Source organism: Harmonia axyridis, chromosome 7, assembly GCF_914767665.1.
Source record: "Harmonia axyridis chromosome 7, icHarAxyr1.1, whole genome shotgun sequence".
NCBI classification, from domain to species: domain Eukaryota; kingdom Metazoa; phylum Arthropoda; class Insecta; order Coleoptera; family Coccinellidae; genus Harmonia; species Harmonia axyridis.
Window position 1 is genome coordinate 16084522 of NC_059507.1, and position 17557 is coordinate 16102078.

Below are 17557 nucleotides of genomic sequence, written 5' to 3' on the forward strand. Positions count from 1 at the left end.
ATGTTATTTCGTCCTTCTTGTGAGATATGGAAGATATTCCCTGATCCAACGTTTCCAGAAACAGGCGGAAAGATATTGGGATATCTTCCACTGTTTTCTCGTAGTCAGATCCCTTTCCGATAAGATGCAAGGCAAGTAGAGAAGCACCTATAAGAAAATGGTTCGGCGTCAAAGCTTCCCCATCTGCGACATCTATCGGAACATGGAATAAGGGTCTACTATTTACTATATTTTCAGCTTCGATGAGAAGGGCGGACAAAACTTTTTCTTTTGGCGATCTTTCTTTGAGAGTGACTGCTGTTTTTACGGATTTCACCATCCTCTCCCAGCAACCTCCCATGTGTGATGTAAGCGGTGGTATCCTTACCCACTCGATTCCCTTAGTGGTCATTTTGGCTAAAATTTGATTTTCGTTCATTTCCTTCAACACCTTCTTCATTTCTCTCTCAGCTGCCTTCAGATTCGCATCATTATCAGCAAACCTCTTCGTCCGATCATTCGTCTGATGGCCATAACGGTGGAGTCGGTAGTAAGAGAATTTGCAATCTCCACGTGGATGTCTCGAACACTCAATCAGGAAAATAAAATCCCGTAATGCTTTTCGTGTCGACGGCCAATGGTGACATTCATTGGACCAAAGTAGTCCATACCTGTAAAAGTAAAATGTCTAACAAAAGCACTACCCTGTATTTTGGGAGTGGAGACATTTCTGAGACTATGGGTTTTGCTCTGAAATTTCTGCACCTATAGCAAGACTTCCATGCACTCCTGATAAAAGGTCGAGCTTGTAACATTCAGAATTTATGTCGTAATTCATTCGAAACCAACTCTTGTCCCTGATGTCTGGCTCTGTTATGATAATGAAGTATCAAAAGACGTGTAAAATAATGTTTTCTTTCACGAATGATTGGATATTTTGTTTAATAACAGATATTTATTTATTTAATTACTACACCCATCTACAGCCTAAGCCAATTACAGAATGGGGAAGAATACAAAATTACAATAAACAATACAAAATAGTATACAGGGTGTCCCGTAAAGACCACGTCAAACCGAGGGAGAATGTAGATCAAAGGACAACCCACCTGCTATGACAAAATTCCTATAATAAAAGTCTTACCGTTTTCGAGATATTTTTTTTTGTTGAAAATAATGAATTTTTGCCCCTTTCAATAATTTTGCCCTTACGGTTGGTACAATTTTACATCTTTCTGGCTAATTTTTTCAGTAAAATATTGCTGAAGAATGATTTTAACGTGTACATTAAAACATCCCCCGAAAATTTTAAAGGGGGGCTATGAGAAATATTTTTATTGGAAATTTTGGTAGTGGATTATTTTGTTCATGAAGTTTAGCCCATCGTACTGGAAAAAAAATGTACCGAGCTACTGCTGCACATTACACCAATAAATTGTCTATTTTATAGTGATTTCAAAGAGGTATCACACAAGTCATTTGTTATTAAAAAAAAAAAAGATATGGCTGTTTTTATCCAAATGGGTACTTTTCTGACAAAATCAAGTTTGTCAATTCTGTTAAGAAATCTTCGATGTTGCATTACTTAGTGAACAATGGCAATTGTTTACGTGCGAAAATATCACTCGCATAATTATTCACCTCAACGAAATTCAATTTTGCCGGCAAATTTTGGAAAACATCATGCAGATCCAGATTTTTTTAATGAGATCATTTGGAGCGACGAGTACATGAATCTCCACAATTTACATAGCTGGAATATCATAAATCCACACGAGGTGAGAGAAGATAGATCACAATATCGATTCAAGATCAATTTATGGACTGGAATATTTAATGGTGCAATTTTGGGCCCGATAGAACTGCCGCCATCACTGAACGCAAACAATTATTTGGAATTTTCAACCAACCAGCTGCCCATTTTATTGGAAGATGTGCCACTGGCGCTGCGATGTAGTCTGTGGTTTCAACATGATGGATGCCCAGCACATTACGGACTCGAAGATACCGCACATTTGAATAGAACTTATCCCCACCGGTGGATTGGAAGAGAAGGTGAAATTTTGTGGCCTCCTCGTTCACCTGACCTAAATCCTATGGACTTTTATTATTGGGGCTGCCTAAAAAACAAAGTATAGATACGCAACACCCATACGTGATGAAGCCGAATCGAGAGAACGCATCCGCAATTCGGCTTCAACACGTATGGGTGTTGCGGATACTTTGTCTTTTAGGCAGCCCCAATATTAAAAGTCCAGAGGATTTAGGTCTTCATGTAACCATCCTTGGTACAGGAAGACTCGTCGCTCCAAATGATATTATTAAAAAAATCTGGATCTGCATGATGTTTTCCAAAATTTGCCGGCAAAATTGAATTTCGTTGAGGTGAATAATTATGCGAGTGATATTTTCAAACGTAAAAAATTGCCATTGTTCACTAAGTAATTCAACATCGAAGATTTCTTAACAGAATTGACAAACTTGATTATGTCAGAAACGTACCCATTTGGATAAAAACAGCCATATCTTTTTTTTTTCGAATAACAAATTACTTGTGTGATACCTCTTTGAAATCACTATAAAATAGACAATTTATTGGTTTAATGTGCAGCAGTAGCTCGGTACATTTTTTTTCCACTACGAAGGGCTAAACTTCATGAACAAAATAATTCACTGCTAAAATTTCCAATAAAAATATTTCTCATAGCCCCCCTTTAAAATTTTCGGGGGATGTTTTTAATGTAACCGTTAAAATCATTCTTCAGCAATATTTTACTGAAAAAATTAACCAGAAAGATGTAAAATTGTACCAACTGTAAGGGCAAAACTATTGAAAGGGGCAAAAATTCATTATTTTCAAAAAAAAAAATATATCTCGAAAACGGTAAGACTTTTATTATAGGAATTTTGTCATAGCAGGTGGGCTATCCTCTGATCTACGTTCTCCCTCGGTTTGACGTGGTCTTTACGGGACACCCTGTATATACAGATAGCTTCTGAAAAAAATTGCGACTCTAAAACAGCCCTTTTTATATCAAAATGAGTACAGCAAAAAATGTCTCAAATATTCTGAACATTGCTAAAATCTTGACACATTCTGAACAAAGGCGGAAATCGAAGTACGTTAGTACGCGGAAAAGGAAGGAAGGAAGGTAGAACGTGGTTACATTTCGAACAGGCAGCCTTGGAACGTGCCAATCCACTGAGGCTAGCAAGTAAGGGCAATCAATTTGAGAACTTATAATGTTATGTAGGAAAAGAATTCTCAAGTAAACACGGCGCACTTCTAGGGAGTTCACATGAAATCTATTGAATAAATATTCCTGTGGTATGTCACGATTTGGATACATGCCATCAATAATCGCCTCTGTATTTTCTCCAAACTATCAATGTGAACTTTATAACCAGGGCTCCACACTACACATCCATACTCTAGCTTTGATCTTCTGATTCTCCTATTCTTCCATTTCTCCTCACAATTCCTTCACTGTCCAACATGGGAGATAATTTACAAAGTTTACTCTTTTTATCGATAGGCTTCTTATTCTTTAAACTTTGAATTTCCTCTCTGAAACATGCTTCCTGTACAAGTTTACACAGCTTTGCCTACTTCATCTGGAAATAACTCAGAGAACAATTTTATGGTATCTCTGAAAACTCGAATAGCTCTCAACAACCAGAATGTTGACCTTATGCGTCGAAGATAAGATGAAAACCTATCAATGTTTGAAATGAACTCAATTAAATTGCCTTCTTCCGTTGTCACAGCAACGTATTCTTTTTTCATTTCCCTGAGAAATTCATCCATTTTTTCTTTTCCTCCTTTATTTATCTCTATTTCGTTTTCTCTAAAACACTTGTTCTCATCGCATCTAAGAAAGGAAGGACCAACAGAAAGAGTTGTTTTTGATTTTGTGAAGGGGATCGTCGAGACCATGGAATTGTTTAACTGTGTTCATTGATTAAGCAAGGGCTTTTGATACAGTTTCTCACAGTATCTCGTGCAACTATGGCATGCGTGGAATAATATCAGAGACTCGCTTCGGCGGTACATAGACTAAAATTAGAACGATACAGAGAAGATTAGCATGGCCCCTGCGCAAGGAGCTCACTGATCGGGAAAGCTGAAACTTGTCGAAGGGTCCCTGTCCAAGGTAACGGACGAAGCCGCGTGGAAAGCAGCTCGAGAATTCTTCTACCGTAGCTCCGCGGATCGTAAAAAGCGATCAAAGGCCGTCTCCCCTACGACACGGAGGAACCCATGAATGATGGTGAATTTGAGGAATAGGAATATAGAGCCGCTGCCTGAGGTTTGTCAGGGCGTGTCTGGAGCCGGCGCTAGACATGACAGTAAGCGGGACGTCGATGGCAGAGTGCTAAGGAGACGGGAGTCTGTCGAACAAAATGCTACGCCTCCACAATCTCAACATTCTAGGAAAGTAAATACGCGAATTGATTAATTAATATAATTTCTAAGATCGATCATAGTTCATGAAAAAGTTAGTTGATTTGATAGGTACTGTAATAAATATTTCAATACATTTTTATACTCGCGGGAAGGAAATATTTTACTGTCTGTAGATTTTCGTGGATAGTGTTTGCTTTGTACTCGATTATCTGGAAAATGGTACATACAATAAAAAAAAATCAGGAGACCTTTTTTCAGTAAAAACCTGTTGATTTCAGAAATGAAATACTTCTCCTTAAAATAGACAGTGGTGTCGATTTTCAATAGGAAAAGGATCATCAGCACCCCTATATGTACGCCACTGGATAATTTTGGCCGAAGACACTCACCTAATTCGAAACATTACATTATCTAGACCTCGATACCTAAAAATCAAACCAATGAATGTAATATTACTGGGGTCATAAGTAAAAAAAATGATTTTTTTTCCAACTTGTATCTCTAAAACGAAGCTTGTTAGGATATATGATTATATGAACTTTTTTTTCATGAAAACAGTTGTTCTATCCGACGCCAAAGTTATTGAACTCAAATCTGGACAAACCTGCATTTTTCTCCACCTCTCGGGGGAGACAGATTTTCATGTCTGCCAGGTCGAAGGAACCGACTATGGAATCCAATCCCGCAAATGAGGGATCCCTCTGAAATTCTTCGGGATTTTCCATGCGGGATTCAATATTGACTGCATATTAAACAATAAAAGCGCAAACGTCTTTTGAAACGTTCCAGAAAGCAATAAACCACTCATAAGTTACGGACGAAGATGCAACACTAGTTACTGCTGAAACTACACTACGATTCTTGATCAGCTAATTGGAAAGTTATTATAACTCGACCAGGGCCGGCGTTAGGAGTGAATCAGTGAAGCGACTGTTTCAGGCGCCTCTATTCGAGGCGCAGCAAATTAGCCCAGTTTGTGACCGCCTTTTTATATTTCTGAAAAAAATAAAGTCTCGATGCTTAAAACAACATGAGGTTGGTCCGCTCTGCATCGTTTATCAATATTCCCTGCAATAAAAATCTCCAAACCGTCTTTACTAAGCCGCCTGTTGTAAATAACACATAGCAACCCAACCACTATAAACACCATTGCCTATTATTATCCTAATTGCAGAATGGGCTCTTATTCCAACACGAATGCGAAATTTGAAAACGAGCGACGAAGGAGCGAATTTTGGAACGCATGAGTGATGGAATTGCCTTCTGCAACGAGTATTAGACGATATTTTCTCTATTTCAGTCGAGTTTAGCGAATTATTGTCGAAATTTAACGAAAAATTCAGATTATACATCCTAGTGACTCTTTTATTGCATCTTGGCAGTTGGTGTGAGTGTTACGAAAATTGACAGATTATGGAATTTGAATCATAAGTTCCAATTTTTGAAATAATTTATAATTTCGCATTAAATTCGTGAATTATGTCAGACGAATTCGATTTAACCCCAACAGAATCAAGAGAAATTGCGAATAAAGTTGCAAATCATTTCACTTAATCCAAATTATATTATATTGACAATAATTGACGTGTGTTGAATTTTTATATGTAGAAAACAATGCTCTAATGAGTTCATTACAGCACTGTTTTTAGAACTGTAATGAACTCATTACGATACTGAAATAGAGAATAGTAATTTACGTAACAAGTCCGGAAAATAGGGTTTTTTTGGACGAATAGACAAAATTCCAGGACGAGCGTGAGCGAGTCCTGGAAGTCTGTGAGTCCAAAAAAACCATTTTCGGGCGTGTTGCGTACAATATTTTTTCGGCAACCATGTAAAATAACACTATCGCTGCTGCTTTCCATATTTTATTGCGATTGTGATAAAAAAACATGCAAATTTTTGACAACTAATTTCATATGAACTGTCAGCCGTTATCTCGGTTTCTATGGATTCTATGATTCTTTTCCGACCTAGTCCGGGAAGTACGTACTTTCCGGACTAGGCCGGGAAATGCTACTTTCTCAGAGAAAAAAGCGTCCGGGAAGTGAGCACTTCCCGGACGGTTGCCGAAAAACACTTTTATACAATAGTATGTTTTTAATAGCATAAGACCTTCTTATGAGCATGTTTAATAGGTGGAGTACAAAGAGTATGTATGTTGTTAACAATCCAGCATTCTTGCGGATCCGCGGGATTGATAATTTTTATCTCGCGGATTTGCGGGATTGATATTTTAGTGAGGACCCGTCTGCCCTTAGAAATATAAGCTTCTGAAACTACAAAGGATATTATTCCAAGTTTCCAAAAATTCTTATAATTTTTTTTGTTAATTTGAAAATTTCTGCCACCACTTCACCACCGCGATAATCGTCTGCCGTTTCGTTTTTGAATAGCTATAAGAGCGTATTTTGACATATTAAATCGGCAGCTAAAATACCTGTCTCTCTTCACTACAACTGAGGCCACCGCAACCGCGCTTAGCTAACCCCCATGGTCGGTAGGTACAACACACTCCCTGAGGAAATTTTTGGCTTTCCTAAAATATGTGTGGTCTGCTGTCCACTGACTCTTGGTTCCTTTCACATGGTGAGACGTACGCCAGTCGCTCATGAGCGAGAGCGTTTTCCGCCCATACATGCAATCCTTTCACACGGTGAGACTTCCGGTCTCGCTCATAAGCGAGAGCCTTTTCCGGTTCTACATTCAACTTTAGTGAGATTTTATTATCGCGGTGTCACACATGTGTGCGGTTGGAGTAAAATTAAGAAAACAACTCGCTTATTGGATATGTTCGTATGGAATACATAAACAAGTGATTGAATGTTGAATATGAATCATTTCATATCTTCATTCATTCAAAAATTTATTTATGGGAAAAACGAAGGAATCGAATGATGTTTTTAGTTTCATAAGGAGATTAATATTCTGCGAAGAAAATATTATCTTAAAAAATATACCTACTCAGCCTTGATATAGGTAAAACTTCAAGTTCATATTGAATATCTGCATCCGATGTCCCCCTGAAAACTAAGAAACTTTCATTTGAATTTTTTTTTTTTTTTTTAATAGACTCTTCGTACTGTTCGTTATTCATTTCATTATATTATTATAGGGAATTTTTCAGAATGGGCTTCCATGTTTAAAATTATTCTTCGCATATTCATTTCATTGAATTCCTCCTAATTGGCTGGACGGATTTCGATGAAATTTTGTATGTATGTTCAAGTGGATTCGAGAATGGGTTTGGATCCACGTTTTTTTCGTAATATTTCTCTAATTAATTTTTCAAAATTCAATCCGAACTTTTTTTTGCCGAATCCACACAAAAATCAAAATCCGTCCAACCGTTCAGGAGGAGTCTAATCAAATACATACTGTACAGGACAACCTCTGTCAGGACCGCTAGTATTACCTTGCTGGGTAGGCAGACCAATAATAGAGGTACCTACTTACTCAAAATTATGCCTATTCAAGTTGTTTCAGAGCTATATAATTCATTATTTACTTCGTCAGTTCCGATGCTATGTATGATATTCATATGTAGACGGTACCTGACTATACAAAGAATTCTATACAATAGGAAAATGTATTTAACGTGGTTGGAATAAATAAATACAATTTCAACCTACCATATTTTGGTCGCGAGTCCTCTTTTAATATTTATTAGTCCAATCGATCATTTACATGATATGAGACAAGTAAAAAATACATTATATACAAATATAATATATCACATATAAAAATAAAAAACTCAATATTATAATGAATAGAACGTCAACATCATTCAAATATGAATTCATTTCTCAGAATCCCATTTTTCTTTCAATTTAAATCAACTTGTCTCGACATATGGTACAATGTACTATTCCATTACAGGTTATAATTTTTATAAAATATTTACAAGTATTTACAGAAAAGGAAACGTCGTAGTAAAATTACATCAACCAAAATATGATTGTACAATTGACATTCTTTAAGAAATTTTAGTGTTGCTGAGCTGAGATTGTCCTTTAAAGTTCCGGTTTTTCTCTATGAAATTCTTTTGAGAAATAAGAATATACAGTGTTTCTATCACCTATTATTCTAGTGGAGGCGGAAGAGATTAGTTTGAAATCTTCAATGGCAACCCCTATGTTTTATCCAATTCGTATGTATTCCATCATATTGTTTCTGACTAAATTACATCTCATTCGGAACTTTGAATTTCTACATATGGCCTTTTTATTGATCAAGCTTGAAATGCCGCCTCTGAATTTTGTCCGAGGCGAACGCCTACAATGCCTACTGCCGGCCCTGTTTCCTATACAAGAGACAAGGTCGAGATGCATGAGACGTGACGGCTCTCGCTCATGAGCTGTGACAGCTCATGGCTCATCGTGTGAAAGCTCCGTTGTACTCTTTGCATTTATGCATTACGTCTCACCGTGTGAAAGAAGCTCTCGCTCATGAGACGTGATGGATCATGGCTCATCGTGTGAAAGCACCGTTGTAGTCTTTGCATTTCGATCTGCCGGGTCTGGCTCTCGCTCAAGACCGAGAGCCGTACAGCTCACCGTGTGAAAGGAACCTTAGACTACCAACAACGAAGCATGTGTAGATATAATTTCAGTAGTAGCAAAGATATCTATAATTTTAACGAAGAACCGAATTGAAAAATTTATCCAGGAAGCTCCAAATAAAGAAAATTCTACGGTTAAGGTAATTTACAAGGTTTTAATTTCCATTTAAATTGAATATATATATATATATATATATATATATATATATATATATATATATATATATATATATAATTGACAGCAAACAGAAACAATCTTGACGCTCGCGTCCGGTTGTTTCTGCAAAATCCACAGACTGCTGTGTGAAGAGTTAAAAAAAAAAATATATATATATATATATATATATTATATATATTATATATATATATATATATATATATATATATATATTCGGTTCAATGTTATTTACCTGCTTTTTAATAGTTACTATGGTTTCCTTTATTTAGCATTCTAATGTTGTTTATAGTATTCCGTGCAAGGACTGTGATAAGCAATATATCGGACAGACATCACAGAGATTACACGACAGACTCAACGCTCATAAATACACGAAAAACGCAACAACGGCACTAAACAAACATAAAAAAACAAAAAAACATGAATTCGACTATGACGAAACAAAAATACTAACAATTGAACCAAAACAAAAACAGAGAAAATATGGGAGATGATACACATACAATCGAACTTAGAAACAACAGTAAACGATAGACAAGACGTAAAACAACTTAGTCAATTCTATATACCACTTCTTAAAAAACCAACACAACAAAAAGAAAAACACAAGACCTAAAACATGACACATATCAGGGAAGACTGACTGACATTCGTATTCCAACATTGTAATTTGACGAGAAATTGAAGGTGAGATACATTTTATTTTAATTAACTTATTTGTGATGTAAAATTATTATATATACTATTCTAAATGTTTGTGTTCTTTTACAGGCTCAATTTTGGTTAATTTGTATATTGTGAACAATCTAATTTTTATTATTATTACTGAAGAAGGAGAGACTCTCCGAAACGTCTAATTAAATATCTTATATGAAACAAATATCATCATTAAAAACCTGACACATCCAAATAAAGGAAACCATAGTAACTATATATATATATATATTATATATTCATCACCACCAATGGACTTGTTGAAAAGCATCTGGCGGAAAACACGAAACAGCTGGGACTTGACGAAAAACTAATTGAAAAAGCGCAGAAGGAGGTCATCTTATGGACCACCCGAATAGTCCGAAGTTTCCTGACCACCAGCTGATAAATGTCTTGATCCGACCGATCCGGCATTATCGATAGCCAAACCCTATTGAGGTGATATAAAAAAAATATATATATATATATATATATTCAATATTTAGGTGGCTTTAATATTTGGTATTTCTGGAGTCTGTAGAATGAATGAGTTAGTCCGATTGACTCTACATGATTCGAAGACTAATAAATCAAGATGATTTGTAATTAATTAGATGTAATTGAATGTTTATCGAAAGTTTATTTCCAGATAATATGGATAATGGCCGATTTTTCTTTAAATATCAAAACGGAAAGAGTCGCCGACAAGTGGTAGGAATACAAAAATTAAGAAAAATGCCCAAAATAGTTGCTACTTATTACTTGGTAAATCCGACAGAATATAATGGTCACTGCTTTCGACGGTCTTCTGCAACAATATTGTTTGACTTTGGTGCCGACATAACTAGTTTAGAGAGGCATGGCGGATGGACATCATCAAACGTTGCTGAAGGATATATCGAAGAATCGCTTAACAATGAGGTTGACATGGCAAATAAAATCTCCACAAAATAAAATATTCAACAAGATAACCCTACCACCCCGCATGTTGTCCAAAATATTTCTCATAGTTCTAATAATGTTCCTCAAAAGTTCAATAACTGTCAAATAACTGTAAATATAAAAAATTAATCTCAAAATGTATTCTACATGGTATTGATATTTTCAAAATAATAATAATAATAATAACAGGACTTTATTTTTTTTTAATTTTTATAAATTAATTTTTTATAAACAATGTGTATTCATGACAAATGAACATATATTAAATTTATTGTTTTTCGTTTTCTTTTATCTTTGGTGGAATATGAGCTAGAACTATGAAAGTTCTTTATTTCATTTTAATGCGTTTGATTTGTCAGCTGTGGCGTTTATTGTTTCTGTTCTTTTCGTTTTCATAGTAAAATGAAAACACACTTAATTCAATTAGTCAGTCTTGAGATAGCATCCATAGTGAGAACGTATGCATCCAAAATCAATATTACGTTAATTCACGTCGTTCTTTAATATCGGTCGAATCCTGAAAATTATAATTTTCTTGATTCATTCATTCATTTTCTTTAATTTCGGCAATCGTTTTCGGCGTCCTCAGTTTCAGTTATATCGAAACTAATTTCGACCTACAGTGTCGAATTAATTTGTATTACCAGTGGCGTGGTTTATACAACAGCAAGGATAAGTGTTTTAACTCTAACAGCATCATCACCAGAATTCTTCGTGTCCATGATAGTTTGTCGAGCTCGATCACTCTGCTCATGATCATTGGAGACACCATCCAAGCTCCAGCTCATCTTAACTTGCTGATAAGGGTAAGATTAATATTCTTATCGTTGATTGGGTACATTTATCTATTCATTTGTTTTGGGAAATATTTCAGAATTCACAAAAATGCAGTCCACTGCCTTATTTATAATTTCGATTTTTTTACTTTTTTTTTCTACCAAATTGAATCAAACTGAAACACACTTCAGAATTAAAATAACTGAATTCTAACCAACAATATGTTTTCAATCATTTATGGAGAACCCTAATAACTCCAAGGAACTATTTCTATACTGTAAAGAAATGACATTTCCTTTAAGAAATTTTGTTAATAATGTCAACATTTTTTAGCGATTTGCGGAAAATTGATATATCTACGGAACTTATGGAACATAATATTGCAAATTAATATAATTACATATAATAACACGTACTCACCGTCATATCTAGTACAAATCTGTCTGAAATTAAGGGCATCATCTCTCAAGTTATTTCTGGGTTTTTCCGACTTGAACATAATTTCTCCAGACTGCAACTGACTCTCTATATAGTCATCATCCTTCGATATTTTCCTCGAATATTCCGAACCTTCTTCCAGAACATAATGGCAATGTTCGAAAATATCTTCCAAAAAGAATTGTTCAACAGGAAATGTTCTACCAGGTACTGTGATGATAGGAACATTTCCGAAATAAGAAGCAAAAAGATTGGCGTTCAATGTTGCACTCATTAGAATGACTTTCAGGTCGGGTCTTGAAGGCAGCATATCTCTTAGGATCATCAGAAGAAAATCGCTAAAAAAATATTTATTACAAATAATTACATATTTTCAGAATACAAATTTATTGAGACGTTCTGGAAAAGTCGATACAGATAATTTTCAAATTTACCGCAAGAAAAAAATGTAAAAACTCTGCAGGATGTGTCTTTCGCTCCTAAAAAGCTTGAATTCCTATGGATACTTTAATGTTGCAATATCAAAATCGTTAATGACCCCTCAGTGAAAGCTGTTTACTTATTGAGAAATCAATTGAATAGTCCTTCGCATTTCGATGCAAAATACTGGATTTGGTGAGATATTTGCCAAATTAATGACTACAACAAATTTGACACAAAAGAGACATACCGGATGCCATTTTTCCGTTTTCTATAGAAAACCTAGGAGCGCTTGAACTATAGTTCAAGTGCTCCTAGGTTCCATTATGGAAACAGAAACGCGCGTGAGCATTCCGTTTCCTAAGCGGTTAAAGCAACTTATGCACAAATGGTTACTTAATTTTAGGAAAGTAAATGTCGGCACACAAATAAATTCTTCGAAAGGAAGGAAACAAATAGAGTGAAAATAGTTGTTAACAAAAACACTTTTTGCTGCAGCCAATGCCTTGGAATGATATATCCAGCCATATTTATGACGGACAATACAGGTGTCGAAAGAAATGCGCTGAAAGAAGTGTTTTGAATTTCTACCTTACTTCTGTGCACATTTCATATCCTACAAGGCTGTGGAACAGTTCCAAAAAAATTGAAACTGATGATCGAAGAATGTTGATGTTCTTATTCCGAATAGTTACCAGTGGATGTTATCTATTTGGACTACTCCCGAGCCTTCGACCGTGTTCCTTTTAATCGCCTTCTCTACAAACTCGAGCATTTTGGCATTAGAGGCTGTTTTTTGGCTTGGATCCGTTCGTTCGTCACTCGCAGATATTTTTCCCTCAGGGCTCTGTTTTGGGTCCGCTTCATTTTCTGATTTACGTTTCAGACCTCCTCCACTTACTTTCGGCATTCTGTTCTCAATACGCAGACGATAGCAAATTATTTTATGATGAGCGCTTTCCTGATGTCCTTCGGGGTGACCTGGTGCGGTTGGATGGGTGGTGTCACCAATGGCTCCTCCCTCTAAACGTGGATGAATATAAGGTATTTCGTCTTGGTAGATACAACCCGAGGCATCCATACTTTTTCGATGGCCGTGTTCTGGAGTGATGCACGCACCATAATGACCTTGGTGTCATCATTACTGTGGATCTCTCCTGGTCTGCCCATGTGGGTAATTTAGTCTCTAGAGCCAGTAAGATGTGTTTCCCCGATGTTCGATTGTCACTTGCAGGCAACTTCATATTACATATAACCGACCAATTCTCGAACACGCCGGCCCCACGTGGTCTCCTCACCTGATTTGTGATCAACAACGTTTGGAGAGAATACAGCGCTCTGCAACCAGGATTCCAAATGTTCCGGTTGAGTAGTTTTCATGACTGTCGTGTTCGGGGTGACTTGATTGTGACATATCGCATCTTAGACAATTTTATTGGTGGTGATCTCGCTGACATTTTTATGAACGAAAATCATCTCCGGGGCCACCGGTATAAGTTATACCACGAGGTGTTTCGTACACGTGCGGGATAGTTTTTCCTGCCGAATCGGCTATTTGGTAGGTGGAACTCTTTACCGGAGAGTGTCGTGGGTGCTGAGAGTGTGAATTCATTCAAAAACAAAATGACTCCATTTTTGTTAAGAATGTTTTGTTTTTTGTTTTTTACATTTATGTCTTAAGGTGTCTTTTTTTTGTATGAGATTTATAGGCCATATGGCCTCATCTCAGTATCTTTTTGAAATAATAATGTCTTCAGGGGCGATAGTTCCAAATCTAATAATTCGTGTAGATGTTGGTGGTACCTGGCGATTCTAAGATGTATATTCTTCCTAATAATTCCTTCTGTTGGCACAAGACCTCCATACAGTAGTTTCAATAGTGTACTTTCATCAGCACCATTGGGGCCTACAAGAGCTAATCTTGTGTCCAAATCTCAGTGAGACCTCCAGCAACCATTTTAGCTAATGTTTTTACTTTAGACTGGGCTTGACGAGCAAGTTCAGCAGAACCGTGACCAAATCTAGCAATATAGTTTTTCATATGATTGATTTGGTCTTGTTCCCAATTGTTTTGTTTCATTTGATTTTCTAAAAGTTCCATTCCATAATTACATGTATAGTATTTCAATCGTTTCTTGTTAATATTTATGATATTCATACAAACATCATTCAAAAAATCTTGAGAATGGGAAATTAGCACTAAAATTATTTTATAATGTTTCAACTCTTCTTCAAGCCACACACAAGCGTCAAGATCTAAGTGATTTGTAGGTTCATCAAGCAATAGGAGATGGGGCTACACATACAATGCCCTAGCAAGAGCAATTCTCATTCGTCATTCCCCACTAAAATCTTTGGTTTTTTTGTTCTGCATGTTGTGGATGTCGAGTGTGAATATGAAATAACATATCGAACAAATTTAATCAGTGAAAAAACTTTCGGCCGGTTTCTGTTTTTTTTTCTGAGTTTTGTTTTCTTTAGTTATCATTCATCTTTTCTGTCAACCTCTGCCTTCATGGACAATATAAGTGGTTATTTTCGTGATTTTGTTAATGAATGAAATTTTTTTAATTTTTTTTACCCAATAATTTTTGCATGGAACTAATTTAAGAATTCATATTGTATTTCATATCACATACAGGTAATAATGTTTCATACCTCAGTGATGTATTTTGTTTATTTACCGAAATAAACTCCATTATTATTATCTTTTTTGTGAAACCAATACCATGAAGTATGTTTGCAGCTCTGGCTTCAGCTGTATCTGCTGAGATGTCATCAAGTCGTTTACATATAGTATAGGATCCCGATATAGAACGACCTTCACCGAGATGCTTATTTGATAAAACGTATTTTATATTTAATTTAACATGTCAATGAATATATCACATATGGGTTGCCTAACAAATTTTAGTCCAGAGTAGGTTTAATTAATAATTAAAAAAAAATTTTTTTTCGAACATTTCACCGGTTTGCTTATTAGATAAATTCTATACCAATCGAAAGTATGAAGCCCATAGAATGTGCAAACGTTAGGTTGCCTATTTTTTTCCGGTCACAACTCTCGGTTGCCAGGTATAAACAGGTCAATCTATACTAGCATTTTGCAACGGTTTGACTATTTAATCAAAATCAATATGATTAAAGATTATTTCATTATGAACACGGTGGTATAGGGTTGCCTACGAAAAATCAGTCCAGAATCCCGGTTGTCGAATTTTAAAAAGTTAAATATTGCTACGAGTGAGGACACATCAAAGCAGCTGTTTGAAGTCCGTCCAGTGAAAGAAAGAGAGTGCGCATGCTTATTGTTCTTGGAAATGAAAAGGATTGCGATAGACTCGTATATGCGTGCATCATTTTGTAGCAGATAATTATCAAAATAGATGAATAGTTATTTAATTTTTTTTAATCAATTAATTATTTATGTGTGTATATTTTTTATGTGACACTAAATGAAAAGCATAGCGATAGACTCGTGTATGCGTGCATCATTTTGGAGTAGATAATTTTTGAAATGGAGGAATAGTTATTTAATTTTTTTTTAATCAATTAATTATTTATGTGTGTCTATTTTTTATGTGACACTAAAGAATCTTTACTAAAAAAGAAGGTTATAGCAATACATATATAATACTAATCTTGCAAATTTCATCTTTATTATTAGACGACAAAATGAAAAACAACAATTAAAAAAATACTTCTGTTTTTCATAAAAAATTATAAATACAAAAATTTTTTGAAATTATTCAGGTTCCGAGTCATCGGACATATAACTATGATCTCCAACTTCTGAATCTTCTTCGTCATCATCACTCTCCGTTTCAGTTCTTTCGACAATGTCTTCTATCTTCAAAGGTGTATGATCCCCAATGAATCCTACTGGTTTAAAATATTCATTTAAGAACCAACCGCAGTTCTCAGGCTGAAGTTTCACGCATATTGGATCCGTTGCATTAAGCCACATGTAATTTACAAAAATAGTTCGTAAATTTTTTGAATTAATGATATCCAGCATGGTGGTATGGAGTTGGAGTCGAAGCCTTTTATTTTTTCTAAGAAGTGCTCACTGTCTTCTTTGGCAGAATAATTTTTCATAAAAATGCGATATCTCATGCGAAAATAAAACAAGATTTTATTTCAAAATTTGAACGACAAAAAAAAAGGAGAAAAAAAACGGAACAAAAACAAATAGGATCAAAATAGCAAATATACACAAACAAATTTATATATTTAAATAAACAAAAGGATATAAATAGAAATAAAAACTAAAATCTTTCAGATAAAAATAACATTAAATAAAGAAATGAATTACTACAGTTGAACATAAAAAAAATTATTGAAAAATCAGTATCAATCTGCAGTCAAATCATCGTCTTTAACATCCATACATAAATTTTCACTATCCATCGAATCGAGCATATTTTTTGTAGGTTGAAAACGACAACAATCGCCTATCTCTTTAAGTCCTTCTTTAGCATGTTATAATAATGCTATATTTTTATTTAGAAATCTGTTTCTATTTTTTGTTTTGATGCGGTTAATAGCCGAAAATATTTTCTTGCATTTGGCATTCGAAATCTGAAATATGCAGCCACCCAAATTTGTCGATGAAATTCCAGTTAGACATATTTTTTTCCAGTGAATAGAATACCAAATGTGAGATAATGGTATATTTTCAACGGAAGTTTACACACCACCTGTTTTCAATGAGGCACCCTTCGGATATTCCATCATTCTTCGTATTTATTCTCAGCCGACAGAAGTTTTATGATTTTATTATGTTTAAGTAGGTACGTTCTTCTAGAAACACGTAGAACGTAGAACCTCAATGAGAATGAACAATTGTATTGAATGAAATTTTGAGTAAAATTGAGTTTTCGCAGAAAGTCCGTCTGTGTGGTGATTTTGAAGTACATTTCAATTTTTTTTTAGGGAAAAGGCCATAGGTTCATTGTGTGAGCTGCTCAGTTCATATGGCTTTAAGAAATTGATTTATGCTCCTACAAGAGGAGAAAACTGCCTTGACAACATATTTTTGAATTTTGAGCCAGAAAGTCTTGCAACATGGGTTATTAGATGTGAATTTTCGGATCATGGGGCTCAGGTGGCGGACGTGTGTATTTCGGGTGAGCCATTTAACTTGGTTAGGAGATCCTTT

At 35.3% G+C, this 17557-nt stretch overlaps 1 protein-coding gene and 2 pseudogenes across 1 annotated transcript in view; 1 reads left to right on the forward strand and 2 right to left on the reverse strand.

The window, feature by feature from the left end:
- The window catches only part of LOC123685462 (putative ATP-dependent RNA helicase DHX57), a 78271-nt gene that overhangs the window by 24081 nt on the left and 36633 nt on the right, over window positions 1-17557 (reverse strand). The window contains exon 6 of the mRNA XM_045625168.1: window positions 11959-12314. Within this exon, the coding sequence (XP_045481124.1) occupies window positions 11959-12314 (356 nt within the window). The remainder of the gene's footprint in view (window positions 1-11958; window positions 12315-17557) is intronic.
- LOC123685515 lies at window positions 4015-4114 on the forward strand (annotated as a pseudogene).
- LOC123685463 lies at window positions 12326-15239 on the reverse strand (annotated as a pseudogene).